Source organism: Acanthaster planci, linkage group LG08 (genome assembly GCF_054643075.1).
Source record: "Acanthaster planci isolate LZ-2023a linkage group LG08, COTS_SCS, whole genome shotgun sequence".
Taxonomy (NCBI): domain Eukaryota; kingdom Metazoa; phylum Echinodermata; class Asteroidea; order Valvatida; family Acanthasteridae; genus Acanthaster; species Acanthaster planci.
Window position 1 is genome coordinate 9341560 of NC_141784.1, and position 18862 is coordinate 9360421.

An 18862-nucleotide genomic window follows, 5' to 3' on the forward strand; every position below is an offset into this window, starting at 1 on the left:
GTCGAGGAAGATAACAGAGTGCTGTGACGTATAGCGCAGTGCTGGGTGAAAAGCTAAAGCATCCGCAAACGCTAAGAAATTCTCAACGTCATCACGCGTACCGGTGATAGTACCAACTATATCATCGATGTGTCGTCGGTACATTAACGGCTGCACGCCCTAATACTGGGTCAGCATCTGCTCCTCGATGTGGCCAACAAGCAGACAGGCATAACTTGGTCCCATCCGTGTGCCCATAGCCACCCCACTGGTCTGAATGTAGTGCTCACCGTTGAACGTGAGCACCAATTCAGCCAGACAGAGCAGAGTGCTGGTGGGAGGATCCTGAGTCTTGTGGAGATCTAGATAGCGTTTGAGCGCAGCCAAACCACCCGCGTGGGGAATGGATGTGTCAAGCGATTCCACATTCATGGTAAAAAGAAAGTTGGATGAACTGGGAATTCAAATTCATCGAACAGACGTAGAGCGTGGTTAGTATCCCTGTCATAGCTGAGGAGCGTTTTGACAATGGGGGGTAAAATGGTGTCAAGGAAGTTGGATATCAATTCAGTGGGACAAACACAATGGGGTGGCCTGGATTTCCGGATTTGTGAATTTTGGGTAGCAAGTAGAAGATTGCCGTGCGTGGGTTGGTAACAACTAGTTTGGCTGCGTCGGGGGAGGTCACCAGAGTCAATGAAACTTCGGACAGTGCTAGCAACAATATCTTGATGCTTCAGCGACATACAAGTCCTTACGCCAGACCACCGTAGCGCCACCCTTGTCTGCTCTCATGATGACAATGGTATCATCGTTCGTGCTTTGCGTTCAGCCGATGAAATGTTGATTTGAAAATTCAAATTTTCGAGTTTACAATACCCTTTTTTTAACGTTTGGAAATGTAACCTACACAGACATTTTTCACCCAATTTCCTCCCAATGTCACTTATGATTAACAAGAAACATATCACAAAATGAAATCTGAAGCCTGACTCTATTTCTCTGGTATAAATTCAGCACACTTTTACACGATGCAGAAGAACAGTTTGCTGGCAGGCGTCGCCATTTCTACGAGCAACAGAAAGTGACCACGACTTTGCCAAATTTCAGCGCATGCGCACAAACTCAGTGGAAGGGGTGAACATACGTGCACTGCCACAGTGCCTGAGTACATGCCCCGCTTGGTCAGTACTAGATAATAATAATACGACAATCAACACGCAAATTTATTTTAACCCCGATTTTCACTGAGAGCTGGGTATGATTCTGGGAGGATTCTGAAGTAACGTCCAATGGATATTTTGAAAAGGGCCCACAAATTATGCCCTATTCTTCTGATCCCAGGCCTGAGTAACTGGTATCATTCCCCGATACAAGTATCGGCCAGCCACAATTTCACTTTCACCCTATGAAAATAAGAGTAATGAATATTATTACACCCTAGACGATGAACGTCAAGGTGAGCATTTATTGTAAATTATAATACAGGCAAAAATACAGGGTAATATGGAAGGGTTGTGTAGCACCGTGATCAGAATAGTGATAAGAACATAGTATAAAATCAGTGCTCTGAAACATGTATTTGCCAAAAACATGTTTCAGAGCGCTGATTTTATATTATCTTCTAGTAAAAATACAGGGTCATTGCTTGAAACGAGTATCGACGATTGATAAGGAAGACTTCAAGCTTGCAGTCGGAAACTGTTTCTAAAGTTCGGTGCCCTCTCTGCTAAAATTCTCCCCCACGTTATTGTTTAATGATACAGTTTCTAAACTGGATGCTACTTGGTCCACTTGTGATAACCTAACTTACTCACACTTAATGAGAGAATATTTTATCTGGAAAATATTCCTGCATTGCTCCTTAATTCCTTTACATCCTTAACTGAAATTTGAAAATAAAAACGCGCCAGTCCAACAAGACCTAACTCTGTTCAAAGAACGTAGGTTCGAATCCATGTCGTAGAGCTTTCCTGATTCAGGTCTCCTGTTTGTCTCTACTTTCAGGAAAGCCTCTAGGGTGGGGCAAGCGCATAGGCCTAAAATAGACGACATGGACCAAATCACGATTTGCATGCCCCTACAATCCTCTGTTATTGTTACCAGTGAACTTCATATTATTACTTCTTATTATTTATATCTATTCATCCAACAGCGCATTCAGCGCCAATTACAGGATGTTAATAAGTGAAGAAGACAATGAAGAAATGTTTAGTTATAGAGGTGGGAGGAAAACCCCGGATAGATGTTTCGGGGAAACCCACGGATTCAGGTAGCGACTGAAAACGCAATGCTCACCTAGACCAAGCGGGACTCAAACCCAGGCCCCCAGAGGTGGAATGCAAGGAAAGAAACACTATGCCATTGAACCTAATTACCCTTTAAACCGCGGCTGCACATTTACTGGGCTGCATCCGTCTGCCTGCTCAGATGAAATTATTCTCCCAGGCCCTGAAGCGGGTCAACCGACAAGCTTGAACAAGGCTAAGTTCGCGTCACGGTGACATGATCACGCACGAGACGGAATTCACATCCGCTGGGCCGCGCTCTTATAGCACCCTTTGAAAACAGTTAAACGAAAGTTGAAAACGAGGTCAACTGAGACAGAAAGGTGCCTTTTGAAGGTTAACCTGAAAACAAATTAATTGTAGCTGTTATTGAAATAAAAAGTTGCAAATTCAGATTATAGATTGAAAAAAATCCATGGATTCGACCTTGAAAATTGCCTTGGGAGTTTTGCGCTCAGAAAAAAAATAGGTGAGGGAAAAATCTAAAGGTTATGTAGTGTTGACCAAGCATTCAGGCCCACGGAGTCCTGAAATTCGCAAGGAATCGCAGTTACCGGCTTCCATATAGGACTCTTCTGGGATCTCGGGGTTCCCGGCCCACCGCACTTCCTCCCTGCCCATCCATTTAACCCCAAAAAGGGTTCTAGCGACCATGCAAGGGAGAAAACGAGTGTTCCGGACCATTATGTCCGCAGGGCCCATTATGTCCCTAAACTTTTTCAGGCCCATTATGTCCGCCCCATTGTGTCCGCAGGCCCATTATGTCCGCCCCATTGTGTCCGCAGGCCCATTATGTCCGCCCCACGTTGTTAACTCTTCATTTTTGAATGTGGAGAGCACAAATGAAGTAATAAAATGAAGTTTTATGATAAATTTCCACCCGAGTGTCTACTCTGATGAATGATTTGAAATACATGATTCAAGACATAGAATTGTACATCGCCAGATTCTGAACATTACTGAAAGGGAGGCTTGGAACGCAAGGTACGGAACTATAAAACAGTCTGGTGCCATCCTAATCGACAGTTTGCAATATATATAACAGATTTGGGGAATAAGATCAAAAATGGCCTCCACGTGAGTAGGGTCTATTATGCAATCGTACCAATGCATGTGATGTTTTGAGGGTGAGTTCGGCGCATTTGATGCTCATTTCAAGTTAGTGTAAATTCGAATCGACCAGTGCCGAAAACGGTTCGCACACTCTAACCTCCCCACACACATCAGCGGGCATACGTAAAACCAGACAATCCTGGACAAACATGTCGGGACAATTGGCAATAGCCATTGTACGCTCTCCAGCCCCCCCCCTCTTTGATCCACTCCCCCGCTCAATCTTGTCATGTCCAGCAGGAGCGCAGGCCGTGCGCATAGACCCAACGTTGTGTCTACCGTGCCGTTTGGCGTGTGTTGTCTGGCGTTGTTTGTGGAAAACAGAAATGACAGCCGAATGTTAAGTATACACAAACTTTATTTCGGGCAAATTGTACTAGCACAAGCAAGATAGTTATCCATTTTGTTTTGTGCGTGTACAGTAACAACTGTGTACGATGCGGGAGTGCATCGTACACATTGATCTGCATTACAAAGACTGGATAGGACACCGCGCATTGTTTGTGCGCAAAATGTGCGGCTGAACAGTGGCGGCGCGCTGCGTTTCAGGAAGGTAATGTGATGCTGTATGCTGTTCGTTTACCGGTACCTAGTCAAAATGGAGAGAACAATTTTCTTATGGGAGGGTGCTATGCCCCAGGCCTCTCCCTCGAATACCGGACAAAAATTCAAGAACATCATTTTCCGGAATTAACTGACCACTTTCTTCGTATTGAATAACCCACTCGCAATCCATACTACTGTTTTTGTGTATGTGTGTGTTTGTTTTTGGTCTTTATTCACTTTTCACACCTGCTGCCTACGCGGTCTTGCTTGGGAATTCTCACTTTGGGTAGGTTCAATCAAAATCTATTCATGATTTTGGTTCACTGCTTCTGCAGACTTGACAAACACAAATCGTGGCTTTCTTGGACAATTTTCCTGTGAAATCTGTGGAAAATAAAAGACAAATGAATCATCATGTTTTGAAACCACATTTGCCAATAAGTATATCAGAACTGCGACAGAGTGAAGTCTCATACACTGAGCCCGATAGGCTCGATACACTGTCATACATTTCTTACTATAACAGGCTTTACGTCTAGCATTATAAAGTACAGGGCATGTTGAAACTTTTTAAATTGAAAGTGCGGCTCACATGTCAAAAGCAGTTCCTTCTCCCAAAGTTGATTTACCGTCAATCTCCGGCAATTCGCTGCTAGTGTGCACACGTCAACCTTTACTCTTTCCAAATTTACCCTTTTCAGGTGCGGAATTCAGTTTTCCTTCGAAATCTGACGACTGAAGTACAATAACCTCGAGCAGGTTTTGAAAGACTCCGTTTGAAGTTACGCGCAAGAAAAGTCGCAACAATCGTTATTTACCCATTTAAACAGAAAAGAGGCTGGGCTTTTATAACCACTAATCTTTATTACTGTTAATTTCACTTTGCAATCCGTAGTTCAAAAGTGAAGTTGCAGCAACAGAGAACACTTTAAGAGTAAATAATGGCATAAAACTTACCAAATTAATTCACAAATCTTAATTTGCTCTGACATACAAATATTGAATGGAAAATCAACAACAGAATCACACAATACAGCCATCCAGATGAACAATAACAGAGCTACTAAATTCAAATCCGAACGCCTGAGGATTTCTTCACTCAACTGAAACTTTCACAGAGTCACTACAATGATGCCTGACGAAATAGATCGATATAAACCGAGTGAAACTGTAAATAGCCATGTACGGAGATGAGATATTTACAAGTGTTATCTTCCACTGATTAGTGGTGCGCGTTACAGAAGGAAACCAGGTATACCCTTTGACGTAAAAGACGGACACCGGGGAACCCTCATGGGAAACAATGATCAGTCAACAATCCTTGCACATCCTTATAATTTCACTTGTCACTGAATGTACGTGCCCTTTTATCAGTTCATGAGCCCCTCTTATCATACGAGCTCTATTGCCCACCTTCTCACTGTTTCACGCACATCTGGTAATTGAGTGAATGGACTGGTCCTACAAGTATATCAAGAAGTTTCCAACGCTCGTTCTTTGAAGTCCATACTATGCACACAAATAAAGGCAAGAGTTCACGCTGATGTACGCTTCAACTGTCTCTTCCCACAACTGTAATTCTATGGAACTTCAACTTGTCAAAACTCCACAGGCCTACGTACGGTATGATAAACATTTACAAAAGGTCCTTGTACAAAGGGTTACAAAGCTCCTAGTCTTACAGAGGCTTCCAAATTCTTTCCTTCAATTCCTTTCAAGAGAGAAAGATGCAGAGGTTGAAAAAACACGGTCCATTCCACTCAACTAATGAAAAAAAAAGAATGATGGCATGTGTTGACATCCCATCATTACAGCTAAAACGCCTGTGAACAATAGAGGGCGCTATCGTGCTTTGACGGAGTTGATTTTGGCACTAACACTGAATATTGATGAAACTAATTCAAACAGAAATTAATAAAGGCCAATATTTGAATAATTAGAAATAGCTTTGTACAATGAAATTAGAATTTGACGTTGTCAGCAATTCAAGCAGCGGAAAAAAGTCCAGGCCCGCGGCTGATCAAATGTAAGACCAAAGTTTCACTTCCTGTTTACGTTTCCCTGTAGTACTTTTTTTTGTAACTACATTTCTCTATTCCAGAATTTTTCTGCTATAGGATATAAACTAAGTATACAGGACACCTTGACCCAGGCCGCTGACAGACCAGTGTGGAGAAAAACTTCCGTATCGTCTGCCCTCAATTCCCCCGACAACGTAAGGGTCATGGCAATGAATGAATACTATAACCCGACAGGTTATATGGATCGACACAAGAGGATGACTTGGGACAAAGTTGTACTGTAGTTGATGTGGTTTATTCGGCTGGGTCGATGTGCGGCTCTCTGCCCAATTGCCAGAGCTCATAGGGAGTTTATACATTTGCTGGAAATTCCATTTTTCATCCATCATTCAAGTTTCCTTGCCTTATTAGGTATTAGCTACTAGTCTTTGAATATTAATACAGCGTGCATGAATATGTTTGGTTCATTTGGATTTGAGGGTAGGGTGGTCAAATTAATGAACACTGACTTTTCCTTATAAGACCGGTGGGCTGCCTCATGACCCATCCGGTCCAGCCCTGCTTTCCTCCTCATGGGCCTTGTGGTTCAACTAGTCATTCCTTAAGTGAGGCTCATTACTTGGAAAGCGGTTCTACTGTTGAAGGTCAATCCGTGCATGGAACGTAAGTAGCAATACAACATGTGCTATTGTAACATGGTGATAATTCCCTAGTGACGACCCTGCCCTTCTTTCCTTGTTGGCGGGTTTAGGGAACATCGTAGTTTGAAATTTAAACGCTGTGAAATTCGAAATCGTTGGTTGTATATATTGCGTGCACCTCGTTGGACAAAAATTAAATAATTGAGTGCAGACAAGGTAGAGTGTTTGAGACCATGTGTATAGTACATGAGACAGATTTCAACGGTGATCACATTTCCTGCGACACCCCTCCCCCTGCCGGCCTTGACACCTCAGTGATTAAGGAGCAGCATCCACCGCGGACCCTTCAGATTTACACTTCGCGACGACGACGCCAATGACCACGCCTCCGAGGATCACAAAGGCTGCCGCTCCAATCGCGATGCCTGCAATTGCTCCCGGAGACAAGGTGGTGGGCTCCCCGAGTTGTGATGTTGCTAGAAGAAGAAAAAAGAACCCGAATGCGCCTACAGCCACTTGTTAACCCTGAAATGTGTTCTGCACTAGCTGTATCGTAGGTCTCTTCTTTTTGATACCATCCCTACGTAGTTTCAAATTCACACTGCACGAGCTGAACAAGCAGTTTTGGAGAATGTTTGACTTGATCATGAATCCTTCTGCGGGGGGGTTAAGGAACGGGTACCATGAACCCCAAAGAAGGGTTCTTGGCTTGTTTTCTGTTTGTATATAATAAGAGAAAGACAATATTGTACTGTGGTTGATTGTAGGTGGGATTTCTAATTTCTGTACCTCCCCAAAGCATGTAAGGAGCCCCATAATTTAGCCTGTCGTCTTAGGATAACCAAAAAATGACTTCCCGTTAAGGTTGTTCCCGATTCACTGTAGGGAAATTCAAGCCGATCTTTACTTTCTCATCCCGTACGCGACTGCGTGGTGAACCGTGTGTTCGAATGACCAACTAATTACATACACTACCAAAAGTCACCCTAACTTTTGTTAAGGCGTCTTACTGAGGAATAACTGGACTCTCGTGATACAGACTCTCAGTGATCGTGACAAACAATAATTCCAGAGAAACTTTATGAAATTATGAGAGAGGAAGGGCAGAGGCCAATCCAGCAATCTCCCCAGGACAGGGCTGTTCCTGTCAGAGACGTTTTCCTGTCAAAACATTCTTCATAATCCACTTTAGTTCTTATCCTCATCACCAAAAAGTGTGTGTGTGGGCGGGGGGATCCAACAGCCCAACTACCCCCACCCACCTCAAAAAGTGGGGGTTATACCCCCGTTCCCCAGGAATTACCCCAATGCTTATTTTATTGGAATCACCACTCACCCGTGACTGTTACATCTGTTGCATTGGCCGTCGATAAGATGATCGTCGTCACATTTTCAGGGGATGTTGTACCACCGGGGGAATCAGTTGTTGGTGCGCTATCTACCGTTGCAATGTCTGAAACTAAGGTGGTGGCATCATTCGGCGCACCACTGGATGCTGTATTGGTTGTTGTGCCGACTGAGTCTGTAATGGTGTCAGTCGGAGCTAAAGTCGTCGGCGCAGTATCTATTTTACCATCCGTCGTTACTGTTGAGCTAGCCACAGTTGTTGTCTGTGCAATGATTTCTAAACACAGAACAAAGTCATCTGTCATTAATCTACAATAAGTTTAAGTTTGGGGGAATTGTTACATTGAAGTCCAACATGTTTGTTGGCTAATGGTGTTTTGTGCAAGTCTGGTATAGCAGCGTAACCAGGGTTCTCATAGCACGGGGTGAGTGGGGAGCTGGATTTTCAGGGGGCTGCAGGTCGCAATATCTTCTTTGGTATGTACTATTATTGTTTTTGTTTCAAATTTCCAGCGAGGCTGATGGGTGCCATGATTTTTCATGGGGGAGGGGTATGAGCTCCGGAGGCCTCGCCCGGCTACATCGCTGACAATGGTCCCCAACTGTTTGCAGACGGCGTTATGTGCAATTTTTCAACCATGGAGGAGGAAGTCCTGTGGGAACAAGAGACGTTTTTCTGTCCTTAGTGGTCAGTCTGTGTTGTCCTCGGTGGTCAGTGTCCGTGGTTATTCTGTTGGACTGTCTTAAATTATAGTAATAAAAACATGTAATATCCCTGTCTCATTTGTGGTGTAACAAACTGAACACGACTGTGCGTGTATGTATACCCTATAGATAGTACATCCTTGGTTGGTTACTTTGATCGGTTCCAAAATACAAATAACTTAAAACAATTAGACTGAAAACTTGAAGTCTTCGATGCACATGTAAAATTTGTGGGAGGACAGTCAAGCTATAAACAGATATGCAGACGAAGTCCTGACTTTTTAAGAATTATCATTCTTTAAATTCTAAAGGGAAAAGGTCCTACCCAGGAGATTGCAATCTCCTTTCAATATGTCCCCTTACCTGGCACGAGAAATAGTACAACAGCGATAAGTAGGAGGGCGCCCTTTCCCATTGTGAAGCCAGTCGCAGACTCTTGCCCGCCTTCTTGTTGAAAGACCTTGGAAACAGAGGTAACATGACTATGGTGATTCCGAACAAACATGCAAATCCCCACAAAAAGTTTTAAATCAAGATTTGGGCCCCAGTCTATAACTTGGGAGAAGAGTTCGTCCGAAGGAAAATTTGGATACAAAACGATGTATAAATTATGCGATGTGCACGTAAGGGTGAGAGCATGCCATTTTTTTTTTTATTTTTTTTTTTGGCAACGAGGGCGCTACGACTGAAATGCGCGTTACCCGTTGACAATGAGTATTCCCCTAGTGGGAATGCCATGGGGTGCACAGTTTGAACGCTGACGGGGCGGCGGAGCAGAATGTAATCTGTTAACACACAGTACATGTGTGAGCGCACCGCCGAGCAATAGTATGGCGAGTCGTAAGGGTTGAGGCTAGTTCCCCCATAAAAAAGAAAGGCAATGAAAAACAAAAAGACAAGAAAAAGACAAAATGGAAAAAGAGATGAAAGGGGGTGAAAATTACCAATTTGGTTTCAACTACCCCCGTCATTTCTTCACCAGTTTACTGCTAATCCTAGTGATACCCTCGGTTCTGGCTTCCTTGGAGTGTAACTGGCATAATATGCCTTAATATGCCTGTATTTATAGTAGCAAATACATTTTTTGTTTATACACCAGCTTATGAACTCAACAACAGGCCACTGTACGAATTGCCAAAATTACAGCTCTTGTTTCCTGTGAGTACACATTTAGGATGAAACATTTCGTCTCGGGTATCCGGGACTGCGTGAGTGACGATCTGGATGACCACACAGCGACTGATGGATGAAACATCGAAGCCGCCATACCAAAGATGTGAGCCTGTCCACAAGTTGAGTGCCTGAAGCTGCGTCTTGGACGGGATGGATGGTCGGTCGTTCAGGCTTCCTGGTGAACTGCACTTTTAGTAGAGCGACTTCTATTTGACTGTTGTCAAGACTTTTGTCTCCCCTATTGCACCTATTGGTAGGGGGCTCTATATCCGTCATTTCGCTTCTTGCCACGATGTCTCACATTACGCATTTTACAACTCAAATTAAATTGAATACACCAAATATGAATTATTTTTAAAAATTATTCTTTAAATATTTCGTCTAGGGGAATTATATGTAGGTAGGTGTTTGTCAGTTTGCATTCTGTAGGCCTAAATAATCAGAAATTAGGAGGAAAACTGAATTATTATTATTATTATATGAACAAATAACCAGAAGTAATTCACTTATATTCACACTTGGTGTCACAAAGCTGTCAAATAAACCACTTTGATACGGTGTTTCACATTTAATGCAAGATCCGCCGTGCGAGATATGAGATGGCAGACGCAGAACACCATACCGTGAACTTCCAATTTTAGTGTCATTGACGTGTCTCACAGGCAGCCAGGTGGGTATTCCACTTTCCGTTCATATTCCAGCTGTAAAGCAATGGTTTGTTTTCACTTTAGCATTAACTGAGGCACGTCCATGCTGTATCGTATCAGTCTTTGTTTCAGCTTAATCTGTTTGATAATTTTGTTAACATAGTCTCCCATTGTCCGCAAAACTACATTTAGTATTTTTTATGTTTAAGGTGAACGAAAAACGGACAATTATTTTTTGGCTCCAGCATTGAAAGTTTCATTGGTATCATTTGAGCACATTTTACAGAGTTACAAAATGACGCCGAAAATCTCTCCCGGAAATAATACAATTTGACCCGGCCATGTAATGAAATTGCACTGCGATTGCGTTGAGAAAAGTGCAAGTTGTTACTCCTCTCTCAACTTTTTTTTATAGCGGAGAGAGTTGCTTCTAAATGACAAGATCGAATCCCAGAAATCTATGCTCTTTACGTCATACTCCAGCAAGCTGTAGAGGTCTAATGCCAGGGTTTATGCGAATACCAGAGTTGTAGACTGAAGTCACTTGACTTGGACTCAACTCGGACTCGAGTTGCTATTTTTGTGACTCGCGACTTGACTTGTGACAATCAGTTGTTAACTTCTGACTTTACTTGTACTTGCACATTTTGACTTGTTACCAACACAAGTCAGAAAACTACCATTGAACCCATTACAGTTTTATACTAGGCCTATCAACTTACGCATTGCGTTCATACAATAATCATTGTAAGACTTCGTTCAGATCGCGAATTTTACTTCGGTTTTGTCGGCCCAAGGCTACGTCTGAATCACTTAGCTGTTGTGTTGTAGTCTTGCACATTTGTTCGGAAGTGCTTACGTTTTTTATTGTTTCACCAAACTTCAAGCTTCGCTTATATTTAATATTCCATATCAGTTTATGACGTCACTCAACTTAGAATTAAAAACAAAAATAGCAAATGCCTTCAAGACATGCCAATAGGTTATTTCTGCCCATAATTAGATATTTGTTGAGCATTCATCTTCTAAATTTCCATTTTTGTATTGGGAGAAATGTGCCAGATTCGCGGTAGACTTGAATCAAGTGGGACTTATGTTGCTCGTCCTCAGTCAACCATCTTTCAGCCTGTACGCACTTGACGGTCGTCGCGCTCGGCCCGGCAGCTTGCATAACCCTTATGAGGCGCCCTCATTTGATAGCCTTTATTGTACAGCGTGTGTCTGACGTCACCAGTCAGTGGTCGAGTTCGGGCGGCCTGTTCTTGACACAGGTTTCTTGTTCTCGCTCTCGAACAGCAGGAACACGAGTCAAGAACACTGTTCTCGGAACAGGATCACACATCACCTCCTCGTCAGGGTTTTACAGGAACACACGGAAAACTCGTGAGATTTTGATTTTTAAACAGCTACAAAAAGTAGAGAGATGGCTTCCAAATCCATAGACCATATAGACAATGGGAAGTTTTGCAAAATTAACATTAATTATTTTCCGGAACACAGAAATGAATGTTCCTGTTTATATAGAAAAGAATTCTGCCTATCCAAACCTTAACTCTCGAATAACGTACATGGACCCCGCCATGTTGCATGTTGCTTGTAATAACCGGTTGTTTGTTTCAGGCGCTCGAGCGGCCGACCCACGAACAACAAATCCAGCTGTTCGTGAACATAGGCGAACAAGCCGACCGAACTCAGCCAGTAAGTCCGACTTGACAGATAAGCCAATTGGACCCTCCGTCGGTGATATGTAGTTATTCATAACTGCATGTGAACGACATGACCTTGCAAAATGTATACGGAATTTCCACCAATCAAAGTAGCCAGACCTGTAGACTCGTTCATTATAATGCAGGTATGAACGACGTAAAACAAGTCCGGCACTGTGATTGGTTGCTACCACTTTTGGTAGATAAGCCCATTCGCTGTGTACAAACGGGTCGGCAGATTCGTGAAGTTGGGATTTCTGGACTGAAGTCATAGTAATAAGAGGGCGCGAAATGGCGTGCGGTCTCGATATGTATCCAAAACATAACCATAGACGTCACAGAGATCCCGACTTGAGTCAAGTCTAGATTCGCGGTACTAAAGCGAGCGGAGACATCACACATCGTGACTGTACCGTGTGCCACACGGCAAATATTGAAAATGGCTCAAATGTTTTGGTTATAAACCTATCTGCGCTCATCACAAGCTCTCGGGTACTGCCCCTGACAATTGAAGGATGCTTGTGAGTGCCGAACTCAAAGTGTCATTAGAAAAGGTCGAACATGATGTTGGCTGATGTGTCAGTTGGAAAACGTCGTTCGTGAACGTGAAGCAGACAGCTTGAAGGTTATTTGCATAGCTTTATTCTCGATCATCTCTCAAGTGATATGAATTATGCATATCTTATCATTCCTTTTAAAGCCTGTTGCCGACCCTGGTCAAACAAATATCCAATTTCCATCCGGTGTGGTTCGTGTCGCTGATTGTGAAATAACTATGGACAGTCTTGGAACCAAGACCAGGCTGTGGCTTGAAATCACACATCGTGCGACAGTGCGACTAGACGTGTATTTGGATAAAAAGACTTGAGACTTGCTTGTGCTTGGACCAACTTGATTTGTGACTTGACTTGACCTGTGATCAAATGACTTGTGACTTGACTTGTGGCTGGACAAATTAATTGTGACTTGATTTGGACTTGCAAAAGTTGAATTGTTACCACCTCTGGCGAATACCCCTGACCGACCAGAATGAGAATTGCCACTAAACCTCTGCCAAGGCTTGGGGAGTGGACAAAATGAGCATACGTGGGTATAGGTGGGTCCTATAGGTGGGTTATCGGAGGGGGGGGAGTCAAAGGTGCTTTTACACTCAAGAGAACTGATACGATTTCACTAGACCATCGGATGTGATGAGGAAGCGCCTCTGCTACTTTTCAACACAGCGTGCACGAGTACACGTCAAGTGTCTTTGAAAAGTCGGGCCTTTGTGAAGATGTAGTTAATGGTAAACCCATAACCGTGGCCCTCCCCCAAAATGAATCTTTATGAAAACTCTTCAGCAATACGTCTGTCAGGAGATCAATAGAAGCTGAAATTTCCTTTTGGCAAACAAATTTTTACCGGTTGCTTAGTCAACCTTAAGAACCATTTCTCGTCTGGGGAATCGATCAGGGAAAATAATAAAAACTTTTCTAAAGCTTCTGAGTGTCTGTGATCCCTTCAAGAGCTCCCTGGTCGACCCTCATAGAGAAGGTCACCACGGCTAGCATGTCAATTGCTCACAATAACACTACTCATCCAAGGGCGAGTAGTGGCATGTTTACTACACTGATCTCAATATTTATGGTTTTGACTGAAGGTGGTGCCTTTTCGTTCTGTACATGGAAGCAGTTCTAAAGATCCCCAGTGTCCCTTCAAAGTTACCATGGACAATACAGCTGAGAACGGAACTAAACTAACACATTATGATCCTGGAATGGTCTTGGAACTCAATGAATACGCACAAAAATACCATGAATGTTTGTGTTAGTCCGAATACCGTATGCGGTTGACGTTTGGGGCGTGCTGTTATTCCTTTATCTCACAAGTTGTACATTAACTTAGAATATTATTTATTTCCATGTACTGACAGACGCATAGAGGAAGTTTGGTTTACTGCGGGTTCAATTCAATTCAAACAATGGAGTGGTGCGTGTTTCAAACGCGAACTAATTGAAATCAAAGGGTGATGTTATCGCCCAAACATTGTCACCAAGGACTGGTTTCCATGTCAACATGACAACAAACTAACAACGCAGGGTTCACCAAGAAACAGTTACGCAGAGCCATAGAATAACGGTGCATTCCCTCCTGTCCTTCCTGCTACCTTCGCGTGAGGTAGGTTAATGATTCAGAACAGTGAGTTAGTGGAGTACACAATAAAATTGGCGCCATGTTCTCAATATTCTCGAAATTCGTTTCACTTTGTAACTTTTCCTCCCCGCCTTTACGTATTTTTATTTCATTTTATTTTTTTAACAAAACATTTGAAAAAAATGTAGGAAGCAAGTATCAACTGCATTGTGAGAGTTGCGAAAAATCACAAGCTTGCTCGAGTGGGATTCGAACCTCAGACCTCTTACTTTCTTGTTGCAGACGTCTTCAGAATGACGAGATATATTTTGACCCATTATGAACCTTATCTGCATTACACTATTGGTTTGGTGTATCAGAAAAGCAAAGATGGACGCTTTTCTCAATCTGCAACACAGCAGCTTTACTGAAGCAAAGGGAAGAGTAGGGGAAATCCTTAACATGATGTAATCAGGACATTATCACATCAATACAAATTCCGTTTGCTGGTGTCCACAATAAACAAGCAATCAGCAACCATAATATTACTGAGTTGCTGTAACAACTATTGTACTGGCCGTGGTCAGTTGCCATTAAGTCTTAATCTTAACTGCAAAGAAAGTTAAGCTTGCTTTGAATATAGGTTACGAGCGTCCCAAAAATTCCAAACAAAGTGTGCACCAGAAGTCAAATCGTTGCCCAAGAAAAAGCAAGGAATACCCAACCTATTACCTTACTGTGGGACAATTTTCAAAATGCAGGTCAATATCATAATGAGAATAACTTCACCATTATAGAATGCGACAACGTGTGAAAGTTGTAGGTCGAGATTATAAAGAATTAATGACAGTGATCATTGAAACAACTAGTCAGAAACGAAAGCAGCAGCTGTGGCTTCAAATGGTTTTAGACATGGACTCAACACCAACTCTCACTGGATGGAGGGAGCCGGGCGCTTACCGGCTGAAAACTTGGTATCACACTTTGTTCACAAGAACCGGGATAAACTGTATTCTGTTTGCGTGTTTCCGGATACATAGCCGCCCATTTTCCTCTACGTCATGTCCACTTTACTGGCTGTTTACACACGTATCGTTAAATTTGGATGTTCTAGCAAAACATCGAATTTTTGAAAGCAGTGTACCATGCAGCGTTCCACTCTTCTCCCTGAGAGAAACTACAGGCCTGCTCGATTCAAAACAGCAGTGTGAAAAAATCTCTACTGCAAAACGGTTTATCTGGTTAGGTTTAAACTTTGTCGACATCAAAACATAGATGTCTGAAAATATATACATTCATGTACTAAGCTTATGGTCAATTTCATGGTAGCACCAAGTGACGGTATTTTTTTAATTCAATATCAAAATCAGAGCTATTCGGTCTCGTTTTATTGTCGTGTAATTAGTATTCACATCGTAACATTTTATCTCGTTTATTTCTTCTAAATTGCGGAAAATCTCAGAATATATTAATAATTAAGTTTGCTACCTGTGACAAAACAAGAGGTGAGAAACGTTTTCCGATTATTTCGATCTACGAAAGTGGCTTAATTTGGGGGGCAAATGTACAGATGGTTGACTTCATGGTATAAAAGTAAATCAAATATTGCAAATGCAGAATCTTTTGTCACGGCATTACCATCGCCTCAGAATGCAGCTGTTGGAATAAACTGGTCAAGGCAAAATTTGCGAAAAGTAAATGTCTTTTGACGAAGAAGTGAGGCTTAATGCAACTTGAGCGTATAGTCAAATAGGAAAGTGCTGATTTTTCCTTTCTCCGTTCTGTCGCCTTACTTCATGTGCCCAAAGTTCAGCATGCATAACTTACTTGTGAGTTTTTTCAAAAGCTGAACCTCGATATGATGGCATTGGTGAGGGCGACAACAGGGATGACGTTAATAATTATGAAGATTGTGACGGCTGAGATAGAGGCCAATTATGATCGGTAAGGACGAGGATATCAGCTGAACCATGGGGACGTTTTCGGAAATGAGTGTTCAAAGAGAAAGATCGGGGGAAATGTTGAACGGACATTTCGAGACCTTTTTGAACTGTCTTCACAAAACGCTTTCCCGAACTAAAACTAAAACTAAAAGTAAATTTATAGAAAATGTGAATAAAATTAAAACGAGGGGAAAAGGAAAATAACAATAATAAGGTGAATATTTACAAATAGGTCATTTGGGAGACAGTTTGTGGTAACTTTTTCAGCATTGGGGAGACACTGGCTTTTAGGGAGACATTTCAGTGTCTCCCTATTTTCAAACTACCAGAAGGAGGCCGAATTTTATCGTCCAAATTTTGAGAGATGATAGATTAGGGTCTAAAATGAAAACATACAAAGTTTCCTTGCACGTTCTTGTGGGAATGTCTTCCTAATGGCCAATAAGTGGTAATTAAAAAAATGTATGAGAAAAGAGATAAGATGACGATAATTAAAACAACGTCAACAGCAGTATTTAGCTCCAGGTCACACTTACCAGAAACGGACACTTCCAGCAATGCTTTAAGATTCTCAAGGATCGACTGCCGCTCCAGGAAGGCTTTAGGTCTTACCACTCCTCCGACGTTATCATCAAGATTCACCAAAATCCTCCAAGGGATCCTCCAGCTAAGTCGTGTTTGACGTTAGTTTCGTTTTTGCAACCCAAAAATAATGCGGGTTGTAATCATCCCATAAACTGTTGCAGACTCTGAATTCTGTCTCAGGCAAAAAATGCTTCTGTGATACGCAAAGGCTCAAGTGAAAGATCTAGAGCGTGTTCAGTGTGTTGATTTTGTTTTCCTTGACATTGTTGATTAAATATGAAACAGGGCATGAACTTTGGATTGGAAATCATATTTTGTATATAACCTAATACGGTCTGCACAATCAAGACAAATAACCCCTCCTACCAATATATCACCGCTAACAGCCATCCAATCCGGTGCGTCCATCCATATTTGACCAGTTAGCTTCGTTATGATTGCTGCTGTGCCATGCATATTCATTAACAGTGCCAACTACATTTTAAACAACCATTTACTGCTGTTTGAGAGCGCTGATCCAATGCAATAACAAAATCCCGCTTAGATTAGCTTCTAATCGAAGTGAGGTTTTTAGTGATCTGTTAAAAGACTTTCAAGTCATAATTTATGTGCGCACGAGATTAAGCACTTGCCGATTAATTGGGATTTTCTGAGGGAAAAAAAATTGAACAAAGCTAGAAATCCTGAGAGACGATTATCAGAATTGCTCCCTTTACATTTTCAATGGCCCTTGCTGCCAAGGCCTTTTGTGCTCATACTGACATAATTATGAATTTATCTGAGAAAAGGTCTATTCTGCTCCTGCTGACGATAATGGAAACAATGCAAATGAATGCGAATGTTTTTATTATAACCAGGAAGCAAGCAGAAAAATTCCTGTGAGTTGTTTTGATCAGTCGTAGTCTCGGTGGTACAAAGCCGGCTAGCATATTTTGGTTTGGTTGATGTCATGCCAAGAACAAATAGTCAAATTTAGTGACAACATGTGAACAAAAAAAATCAGTTCTGCCAGACTACTTGAAGGGATTTGGGACATTTAATAATGTTGGACTATAATGATAATACGAAAAATATTTTCTAAATGTACAACTTTCAGCATAGTCGTGAATTTTATGTTTTGGATTATTTGTCTGATACGTAATATTAAGGAACAGAATTAACATGAACTGTAGACTGTTTTTTTAAGACGTGAAAACATCTTCAAAAACAAATTTTCTCTCACTTCGTTGGCAACGTTTCACTTAAAATAAAGGTTTGCTGTAATCAAAGACCAAAGTACGTTATAGATATAAAGCTGTGAAAAAAACTTTTAAAATACAGACTAATTTGACGACCAGAGATAGAAGCCAATATAATTTTTATGTGGTTTCTGTTTTCAAAAAACAAATCTACGTATTGTGCGTTGCAAGAAGTATCTGCAAAAGTACGACAGGACAACCCACCCGAATTGAAGCCCAAACTCTCCGACAAAGAAGACGCACTCTTGGAAAGTTTAACTCAGATGATGGTGAAGGGGCTGTCAGTGGGCAATAAACCAGAACTGATAACGCCTCCCTTTTTTGTACCGTAGGGTGCGCCCCAGTAACTAAGTTTCCATAGGCACTAGTGATTAATCCCTATATTTCAAAATTCATTTAGAAATACTCACAACTCTCACTCAGGTTACACACAGAAATTGTGATCAGCATCTTTCTCTCATTTTCTGTTCAATTTTGGTGGGTTGACCAATGAATTTTTGAGAAATTCTCACCAAAAGCGTTCCGCCCCTAAAAAAAAAACGATATTTCCCTCAGTGGGAAAAGTAGTCATTTTGAAAAAGCATCCTTCTGCAAAACTCCTAAATAGTGCCACTTTCGGACCCGATTGCCTCCAAATTGCTCAGAATTGGAAGCCTTGTGTCCAGGCCAGATTTTAGTTATTTTACCATAATTATTTCTTCAATTCCACAATTTCAAGGCTCTCGGGACTCTCTGATATTATAGAATATCTTGAGTCCATAAAACTTTTATAGATGAGCTTGGCGGACACATTTGTAGCCTATTTACGGGGGTGCACC

General features: G+C 41.9%; 1 protein-coding gene across 2 annotated transcripts; it reads right to left on the reverse strand.

Moving 5' to 3' along the window:
• Nucleotides 1–4770: 4770 nt before the first annotated feature.
• On the reverse strand, nt 4771–17061 carry LOC110979309 (uncharacterized). Of its 2 annotated transcripts, none has more exons than XM_087140199.1 (4): nt 16758–17061; nt 9004–9087; nt 7925–8212; nt 4771–7064 (listed from the first exon to the last, which is right to left on the reverse strand). In XM_087140199.1, the coding sequence occupies exons 2-4, from the start codon at nt 9053–9055 to the stop codon at nt 6907–6909; spliced, it is 498 nt and encodes a 165-aa protein (XP_086996325.1). In that variant the 5' UTR covers nt 9056–9087; nt 16758–17061; the 3' UTR covers nt 4771–6906. The 2 variants fall into 2 exon arrangements, with proteins under 2 accessions (XP_086996325.1, XP_022090692.2); XM_022235000.2 differs by having other exon boundaries at nt 9004–9100; nt 16758–17060.
• Nucleotides 17062–18862: the final 1801 nt, after the last annotated feature.